We start from the raw sequence: 10,397 nt of genomic DNA, 5'->3' as shown, positions 1-10,397 counted from the left end.
ATGGCATCGCTTGAAGAACCTTTTGAAGCACCTTTATTTTTAAGAGTATAAGGCCTGAACACTAAAGTAAAGTCTTTGTCTGTCTTCGTCTGAATGGGGGGGTTGCTGAAGTGTTCAGATGGGTGTAATGTTTAGAAAAGAAATGTCTTTTCATAAGAATGGTTGCTTTCTTTCAAATAGTTACAATGATAACAAGAATGTTTATGAACTATATGATTTCATTTGCATTCTTTATAAAACAAACATTTCCTCTTGAAGATCTCTGAGTTGCAGCTATACCCAACTCCAGCACAGAGACGAGTGACACGCATCAACAAGTCGCTGGCAGTGAAAATGAGGTTTAACAGGTATTTAATAGACATATCACTGAAACTGGATGTGGTGTCCCCACGGTGATCCGACAGACTGACACATCGACTGACATGCGTACAGCTCATATTGCTACCATGCTGAAAATCGTGGCTTCCTTCCTTAACCTTCGAGGACATCTTTGCTGATCAGCAGGTTCAATGTGGTTAAAGTTAAGGGTGGACTTTAGGAATAGGGACACATTAGATCCCAATGAGGCAGCATTCAGTAAAATGCTGTCAATTGTACAATTTATAGAAGTAAAATAAAAAAAATAATAAATCAACATATAACTGACAGTCAAAAACTATAAACTGACATTCCCAGAATTCCCTGCATGAAACTTTACATTGGAAGGTATTTTGTTTAAATAATCATGTTTTTTTAATAGTTTTTGCTATCAGTTCTGCACATTTGGGTTTTAATGTTACATCTTCTGTTATTTAATGTTTATTGCATTATTTAAGTGTCATGAGAGCTACTATGATGCTGTTTTGTTTTGCATGAAGGACTCTGTGCATCTGTATAATAGTATATACTTCAGCTTGTGGAAAAGCTTCTTATGATGCAGGGGCGTGATGCGCCAAAATGAGCATGATGAGAGAAAAAAAAAGCATTGTAGAATCTATGGTACACTATTAAGAAGTGCTAACCAGCAAATGTTATCTTAGGGAGCTATTTCTACCTGATCTAATCCTTAAATTTAATTTTATCACAGTAATCTAAAGTATAGATTAATTAGGTTAATATTTTTGGGTTGAATAAAATCAAATAAATGAGATGTTACCACATGAAAAATTGTACATATTCAATGAAGAAAAACACTTAAAGGGACTTTACTCAAATGAAAAATTTTCATCATCCTCATGACAGTACGTATTTGCTGGTTTTGCTGCAACACACACCAGTTTTTGTTCCAAGTTATACAATCGAATCCTCTCATTTTATCATACCGAGTGTATACACAATGTAAATAATAGATTGATAGCGCAGTGTAGAGAGATTCATTGGTCATAACAGAGATCGCGATGAACAAAGAGTGACAGCTTTTTAGTAGGGGTGCTCCGATCAGGATTTTTGAGGCCGATCACAGAAAGCAGTATCTGCCGATACGATCACCAATCCTGATCTTTATAAAGCCTTCTGTTTGTCTTGTACAATTATTTATAGTGATGATCCTATCAAGATTTTAGACATTTATTCAGGGCCTGAATTTCATTTTTTTTAATTAATTCCCCTCTTAGGTGACTCTTTTGAGAGGGGATTTTTTCATTTGAGGGGTGGAGAGGGGCATTTTTTAGACATTTTTCAAAAATATATATTTATCTCACCTAAATATTTAATCATGCACTGCATTTTTGTTTTGACAATCGTGCAATTGTGTGCCCAAACAGTACAAGCCTGATTTTGTGAGCTGTATGTGAGGTTCAAACATACTCCGTTTGCAGGGCGTATGCACTCCATGTGTGCTATGTGCTTTCACACAGGAGTCCGCTACTGATCTGTGGCTGTTTACTACAAACACAACATTTATCCATTATTTTGAATGGATATTATTATTATTATATATATTATTATTATTATTATTCCCCTAGAGTTAAACTGATCCGTGGCTGTTTACTACAAACACAAAATTTTATCCATTATTTTGATTTCAAATCCAAACGTTACTTAAAATGCTTTTTCAGCTTTGTGATTTTTTTTTTTACACAGTACAGTATAATACAATCTTTCATAGACATGTTTAAATGCAATAAATATAAGAAACACATTATTCAATGCTTTTTACTTTTGCATTTATTTCAAGATTGATATATTAAGTTGCTCAAGCAAATGGCAAAACATTTAAATTAAAGTCAGCACTACTGCCTTTTATTTTGCATTTAAATCTTTATTACAAGCAATCCTGCGTTCATAAAGAACTTTGTTTTACTACATCCACGAGTGCCATCTATTATTGCCTTGTTTATCTAAAAGTGCTTTAAACCTAGTCAAAAAGGTTTATTTGTTGACTGTGAAACACAGTAGACTTTAATTATATGCATTTATGGTGTAATTACTACATTTTCGTGTCAATCCATGTTCATATTTACCGCAAACAATGAGCTGTTACTTTAATGCTTTGCTTGCAGCGCAGCAAAAATAGATTTGGTGCGGAAACGATCTCTGCACTGCTGCAGATGCACCGCTACTGGAACACACTGCCGGACCACAACCGTGTGCAGTGTGAGCGCTTTAATCCGTTAACATGAGCGCGGAAAAAATACGCACCGCACACGCACTGCAAATGGAGTAATGTGAATCTGGCGTTATGTGTGTGCGCTTCCAGTGTGCATGAGCGCTCAGTCTCCAGAAGAGCGCGCGAGCGCTGGTTTCAAGAGGGTCTAGCTGCAGCCTTGCACTGCAGCCTTGCACTTCTCAGGCTTGCACTCTCAGACACTTGCGCTTTCTGTGGCCATGGATTTGCGGGTCTTGTCTTTTTCTTGCAGGACCCTGTATGTTATAGTACTAAATTAGTTTTAATTGTTTAATCACCACCACAGCGTCTTGTCTCCATTGGCAACACACACGATTTGTGTCGATTGCAAGTGACGTCGCAGGTAGCGGAGAGTGCAAGTGACATTGTAATTTAGTTTCTTTTTTCTTGTCTTCACAACCTGGCTACTGTTGTAAAATGTTGAGAGATTTAAACAAAAAGTAATCAATAAATAGAACAAAATAAAAAATAAAGCCTGCAAGTGACGTCGATAGCTGAAGCGCAAGTGATGGGAGAGTGCAAGTCTGAGAATGCACGTCTGAGAGTGCAAGTGCGAGACTGCAGCCAGACCCTTCTCAATGGTTTAAACACCGGCAAGAATTAAAAAGAAATGCAATTTATAAACTTTAGTGACACTGCTTCGATTGTGCAAGTGACGATTCCTGTGTTAAATGTGCAGCGTGCAGCTCACTTATAGTGCAGACGCGATTTGATTAGAAGCCATTTGCGCATTTTGAGAGAGAAAGAGAGAGTGCACGAGGTGATTCACTCGTGCTGTTTGTGAAATTATGTCTCACAGAAGCTTTTTCAAATTACTTTGAGTTATTTAATTAAGAAATATTAATTGTACCTCACCTTCAGCATTATAATTATTTCACCCGCGCCAGACAGAGACTGAGACGGTGCTGCTGCATGTCGTGCCAAACCTCGCACGGCAGGCTTGAGATCTGTTTTTTGAGATCGGCCTTTTTAGAGACCGCCGATCAAACATCCCAAAGCAATTATCAGCCGATAGTGATCGGTAGCTGATCAATCGGAGCCCCCCTACTTTTTAGTGATTATAAAGGGATCGCTCTTTGCTAGCTTTCTAGGCTATAATCCATTCAAAATGCAGAACTTTTGTTTTTTCGGCCGCACACACTTTGCAAAGTTTCGGGAATGGCATCCGCATATTTATGCGGGATTCACTCTCGAAATAGCAGTGATTGACATAGTGATAACCACAGCAATGGATGGGACAAAATATGTGAAAATGTGCATTAAAGGGGTCATTGGATGCCCAAGATTAACAAAAACCACTGGGTGGATTTTTATCATTTTAGGGTGGTTGTGTACACACACTGCCAACACACATTTCAGTTCAAACAACTTGTAAAAGTGCATGTAGCATTATATGACCCCTTTAAGACTAGAGCACCCTCACTAATTTCAGAAGCACCTCAGTGATTTATTTGTGGAACCGGGCCTGGTTGATACGCTTTTATTGTAGAACTATATACAAAAAGAACAAAATACAAATGCACTAAATAAAATAATTTAATAAATGCATATTTACAATATGAACTTAACTTAAATAAGTATTACATAATAAAATAAATAACTACAGAAGGCTGACTATAATCAGCTTGCTTCCATTTAGTGGGATAACCCTACTCTTCACCTGAATTAAAAAAGCTCTTGGTCTTCAATGATGCAAGTACAAAGTTTGAGTGCAGACACGCAATATCTGAGCGGGAGCAGAGCCAATTCATAAGAGAACACTGTCTATTTAAATGTGCACGTCCAGTTTTGTGAGAGCGAAGGAAATGCTTGTGAGTGGAGAGATTCATGCTCACGCATTTCATGGATGTGCTATCGCGTTACATTACTGCACTCTCAACATTTTGTCTGTAAGATAACGCTATAGAAACTGCCTAAAATGAGATAAGTATATAGAAGAGAAGAAAGCCGCCTTAGGTAGCCGCCCATATTGCCCATGCCAGGACCCACCACTGCCAGATACACTTAGAAATTTAATAAAAACAAGCCAATCGCAAGACATCTGTTTCCTGCTGAACTCTTACCAGCATCTCTATACCCCATTAACACAATCCTCAGCTCTGAGAGATGTTGAGCATCACCTGCAACAAATAAGGAACAAACACATTTAATCAACATGATATTGTACTGAGTATCTGTAAATATCTGCTCTATATACTTTTAATAAAATCCCCAAGTAATAAATTAAGTAAGTGATCATGTACAGTCATTATCACAAACCCCGACAGTGTGATCTGGACCCTGAGATGATGCTGAGCATTTAGGTTTGCATTATAAATGATGTACATGAAATAAGTGTAGATTTTAAGCATTCTTGACCAACAAACACTAACAGGTTTGACACACTGATCCAACAAAACCAAGAGTCACTGGAGGCTGGTGTTTGTTAGAGTTTGTTTAGTCAGTGTGAACTACACTCTTAAAAATAAAGGTGCTTCACGATGCCATAGAAGAACCTTTTTGTCTAAATGGTTCCATAAAGAACCTTTAACATCTGAAGAACCTTTCTGTTTCCCAAAAGGTTCTTTGTGGCGAAATAAGGTTCTTCAGATTACAAAAACGCAAGAAAGAGATGGTTCTTTAAAGAACCTTTGACTGAATGGTTCTTTGTGGAACCAAAAATGGTTCTTCTATGGCATCGCTTGAAGAACCTTTTGAAGCACCTTTATTTTTAAGAGTGTAAGGCCTGAACACTAAAGTAAAGTCTTTGTCTGTCTTCGTCTGAATGGGGGGGTTGCTGAAGTGTTCAGATGGGTGTAATGTTTAGAAAAGAAATGTCTTTTCATAAGAATGGTTGCTTTCTTTCAAATAGTTACAATGATAACAAGAATGTTTATGAACTATATGATTTCATTTGCATTCTTTATAAAACAAACATTTCCTCTTGAAGATCTCTGAGTTGCAGCTATACCCAACTCCAGCACAGAGACGAGTGACACGCAGTCGCTGGCAGTGAGAATGAGGTTTAACAGGTATTTAATAGACATATCACTGAAACTGGATGTGGTGTCCCCACGGTGATCCGACAGACTGACACATCGACTGACATGCGTACAGCTCATATTGCTACCATGCTGAAAATCGTGGCTTCCTTCCTTAACCTTCGAGGACATCTTTGCTGATCAGCAGGTTCAATGTGGTTAAAGTTAAGGGTGGACTTTAGGAATAGGGACACATTAGATCCCAATGAGGCAGCATTCAGTAAAATGCTGTCAATTGTAAAATTTTTAGAAGTAAAAAAAAAAGAACAAATCAACGTATAACTGACAGTCAAAAACTATAAACTGACATTCCCAGAATTCCCTGCATGAAACTACATTTGAAGGTATTTTGTTTAAAATAATCATGCTTTTTAATAGTTTTTGTTATCAGTTCCGCACATTTGGGTTTTAATGTTACATCTTCTGTTATTTAATGTTTATTGCATTATTTAAGTGCCATGTGAGCTACCATGATGCTGTTTTGATGCATGAACAACTCTGTGCATCTGTATAATAATATATACTTCAGCTTGGGGAAAAGCTTCTTATGATGACCTTCATTATTGTTCATGTGGATTCCTGTTTTACCACCTGCATTATTATAGTGAATTTCTATATAAATATGTAGGCAGCTAGTGTGCATACATTCAATTGGATCTTACTTTGATTTTTGTGCTGTTGTTGTGTCCCTAATTTCCATAAAAAGTAAATTTTAGACTCACTCATCTGTGATCTGATGTCATCTTTTTGTTTTTTCATCCTCTTCATTCGTTCTTTTGCTCTCTCTTCCTCTGCTCTTCTTCTCTCTTTCATCTCTAGTAAAATCTTTCTGTCTATTTCCAAATGGCAGCCGTTGTTTTGTGCCACCGTCTCCTCAATCTTCTCCAGCAGCTCCTTGATCTGAGTGTCATCACTCCTGTTCTGATTGTTGAGAACATGATACCTGTTCCCACATTTGTCCAGCAGCCACTGGAGATCCTGCCCTTCACTCTCAATGTGCTGCTTTATAGATGTTTCTGACAGAGTCTCCACGAGTGAACAGCACTATAGTGTGACTCCAGACTCTCTCACAGAGAAGATCCAGATGCCCCTGCACTGCTTTTCTCAGTCTCTTTAAATCTAGTATCCACACGTATGATCAGTAGTACAGCGTGTGGTCCTGGAGGACACAGAGACACACTGAGCAAAATCTCCTGTTTCAGTAACTCAGGACTGAACTCTACAGTGTAATTCATCCACCATCCTGGAGCTTCAATGACAGTGATGTGTCTGTCTGCTACTTCTCCATGTCTCCTCACACACTGAGCAGATGTCTTCAAGTCAAACTCCTCTCTGCCCAGGATAGTGTTTCCTGTTGAACTCTTACCAGCAGCTCTATACCCCATTAACACAATCCTCAGCTCTGAGAGATGTTGAGCATCACCTGCAACAGAGAATAAAACACACTGATCCAAAATGATGTATTATTGAGAATCTGTAAATATCTGCTCTATATATGCTACATTTAATACAATCTTTAAGTTATGAAGTAAGGGATAATGTACAGTCATTATTAAAAAAAAAAAAATTAATCAGGTTGATCAGGACACAAATGTGAAGCTGAATCTGTGCATTTGGATTATAAACAACATACATGAATTGATAAGCAGTTTTCAACCAACAAACAATAGTATTTTAAATATTAAAAATTGGTTTCTTTTATAAAGATTATTTATGCTTTTTTTAAATAGTTCACAGTAATAATGAGTTTGCTTGAAAACTGAATATCGTTTATAATACAAAAGTATAATTTATGAATGGCGTTCAGCTTTTTAAAACAGTGCTAATTATAATCCATAGTAAATTTTATTTACTATTTTTGATAATTTCAGTGATCAGCACATCAAGTTTCAGTATTTGTAGTGACTCTACTGGCCAACATTGCTGAAAACAGTCTCTTGTAATCACACATGATCTCTGTCACACAACTCAATAAGCAATAAGAATCGGAAATATTAGTTTGGAATTGATTCTTGGATTCCAAAATTTCTGGAAGTAAGGAGAGGATGTGGTGGTTGATTCTACTACATGCAAAACATCATAATTGCTGCCAACTGTTATTTAATTTCCATTAAAATATTAAGGTAGTTAGGATACTTCTCGCCAGTCAATACAATGAGTATCAACAGTGAATAAATCATTAGTCAGCAGCCAGCTATGAGCTAGTCTAACTATCATTAGCGAGTTCACTAGCTATCATTAAAGAACAAACAAACCCTTTTTCGCCTTATTTCCTACTGGGCAGGGGACGGGAAGAAAGAGGTAAGTATATAAAATAATAATAATAAGCAGTTGCAAAATGTTCTTTACATTGAGACAAGGTCCAGATTTCAGTCTAATTCATCCAATACCTCATTTTGAATATATTTTGTGCATTTTCAAAATGCAAAGTACTGTATTTGATACATGTATTCTACACAGTATTTTGTATTTATTTTGAACTAGTTAAACTAAGGTATTTTGTATTTTAATTTTAAATACATTTTCGTTTATTTGTGCCCATCTCTGCATACAGTATGATGTCTTTTAAGTAATTATAGTTATTCATAAAAATATATTTAACACGTACTAATGGCCTTCTAAATCAATTAATAGGCTAAATATTGTTCTTGTGTGCACGCACACACCTGTAAAGGGAAACGGCGTGCAATTACACATCACTGCACTCGTGGAAATTCAAAGAACACATGACTGTAATTCTTGGGGGAAAAAAATTAAAAGCCTTACCTTTACAGGTAGCCTTACCTGATATGGAGATTAAACTGCTTAATTAAAATAGTTTACTATGAGTGAAAATGCAATCATTTTTGAAAGAACAAATGCTTACCAAAGTCCATTTTTCTGAGTTTCACAGTACATTTAGTTCCACCAACAGTCTAGCAGTCTTTACTTTCAGTTTACTTCCAACATGTCAACCAATCTCTCCATCACTTGAAGTTAAAGTAAAATTAAAATGACTGGATACATTTGTTTCTAAAGCTGATGTTCAAGGTTATGTTAGCTCTGCGAAACAAGCTATTAACTTAAGTTGAAATCCATCTGATATCTTTAAGTCAAAGTTCAGTCATAAAATACCTTCAGATACAATTGACCTAAAACTACAGTGCCTCCGTAGTAAATAATTAACTTACTGAACTTGATAAAATAGACTCTTTGTACACTTTGGACCAAAGACTGTAGGGTCTCGTTTAGAAATAAGAAGCATATTATACAGTACATACATATTATGTGTAAACATAATTTTAACGAAAAATGTTTATAAGAACATACCCATTTGTAGACAGCTCTTTAACAACTGCACTCTTAAAAATAAAGGTTCTTCACGATGCCATAGAAGAACCTTTTTGTCTAAATGGTTCCATAAAGAACCTTTAACATCTGAAGAACCTTTCTGTTTCACAAAAGGTTCTTTGTGTCGAAAGAAGGTTCTTCAGATTATAAAAAGGTAAGAAAGAGATGGTTCTTTAAAGAACCTTTGACTGAATGGTTCTTTGTGGAACCAAAAATGGTTCTTCTATGGCATCGCTTGAAGAACCTTTTGAAGCACCTTTATTTTTAAGAGTGTGGAAGTGGACAGATGTTATATCATTATTTAATCTTCAAAGTATTTACTGTATATTGTTACAAAAAAACAAGTATACGATGCAAAGGTCATAGTACAACATGGCCACTTCCTGAAAATAATAGTTTCTTACATTTAGTACAAAGTTGTTGTTCTATTTTGTGTGCTGTGCAATTTTCAGATACAATTTTTTTAAATTATCAAATTTTTAGATTAAAAACTATTAAAACTGAAGAAATACACAGAAAATATAAATATTAATAAATGATACATTTTCAGAAAAAATATTAGTTTAATTGTTATTTATTAGCCACTTAGATTTATGTCTAAGTCTAAAGGTCAGTTTTTTTATATATTTCAGTTAAAAAAATATTTTATTTATAATTCTTCAAGATTGACAACTGTTAAAATGTATTAAATACATTGTTATATTTACAGAAATAATATCAGTTTCATTGTTATTTATAAGTCACTCAGATTTATGTCGTCTGCTGTTGTTCAGGATGTTCAGAGATCTTCTGAATGATTGAGATCCCATCCATATCCAGCTCCACTGAATGAACACTGAAGGAACCAATGCCCTGTCAAAACATCAGCAAGACCAACAATATTCATAACATGCAATTTACTTTAACCATTTGTTTTTCTGTTTTTACTAGTGTTTAAGTTAAAAGTTATGTATGTGACCCTGGACCACAAAACCAGTCATAAGGGTCCATTTTTTTTAAATTGAGATTTATACATCAGCTGAATAAATAAACTTTCCATTGATGTATGCTTTGTTAGAATAGGATAATATTTGGCAGAGACACAAATATTCAAAAAGTTTGGAATCTGAGAGTGCAAAAAAAAAATCAAAATATTGAGAAAATCGCCTATAAAGTTGTCCAAATGAAGTCCTTAGCAACGTATATTACTAATGATAATACATTTTTCGATATATTTAAGGTAGGAAACTTACAAAATATCTTCATGGAACATGATCTTAACTTAATAATGATTAATGATTTTTGGCATAAAAGAAAAATCGATAATTTTGACCCATACAATGTACTATATTGTTGGCTATTGCTACAAATATGCCCGTGCGACTTATGACTGGTTTTGTGGTCCAGGGTCACATATATTAAAAATTGTAATATATATAAAAAAAAATTATATATAAAAAGTA

At 35.4% G+C, this 10,397-nt stretch overlaps 1 protein-coding gene and 1 pseudogene across 1 annotated transcript in view; both read right to left on the bottom strand.

The window, feature by feature from the left end:
• LOC107680135 (GTPase IMAP family member 8-like) overlaps positions 1–8,686 on the bottom strand; it is a 16,081-nt pseudogene extending 7,395 nt beyond the window's left edge.
• A 942-nt stretch (positions 8,687–9,628) lies between these two features.
• The window catches only part of LOC107680117 (L-fucose kinase-like), a 10,970-nt gene continuing 10,201 nt past the window's right edge, over positions 9,629–10,397 (bottom strand). The window contains exon 17 of the mRNA XM_016475890.1: positions 9,629–9,807. Within this exon, the coding sequence (XP_016331376.1) occupies positions 9,706–9,807 (102 nt within the window). The 3' untranslated portion in view covers positions 9,629–9,705. The remainder of the gene's footprint in view (positions 9,808–10,397) is intronic.

Source organism: Sinocyclocheilus anshuiensis, unplaced genomic scaffold (genome assembly GCF_001515605.1).
Source record: "Sinocyclocheilus anshuiensis isolate Anshui unplaced genomic scaffold, SAMN03320099.WGS_v1.1 scaffold376, whole genome shotgun sequence".
NCBI lineage: Eukaryota > Metazoa > Chordata > Actinopteri > Cypriniformes > Cyprinidae > Sinocyclocheilus > Sinocyclocheilus anshuiensis.
This window is presented reverse-complemented; position numbering and strand designations above follow the sequence as displayed.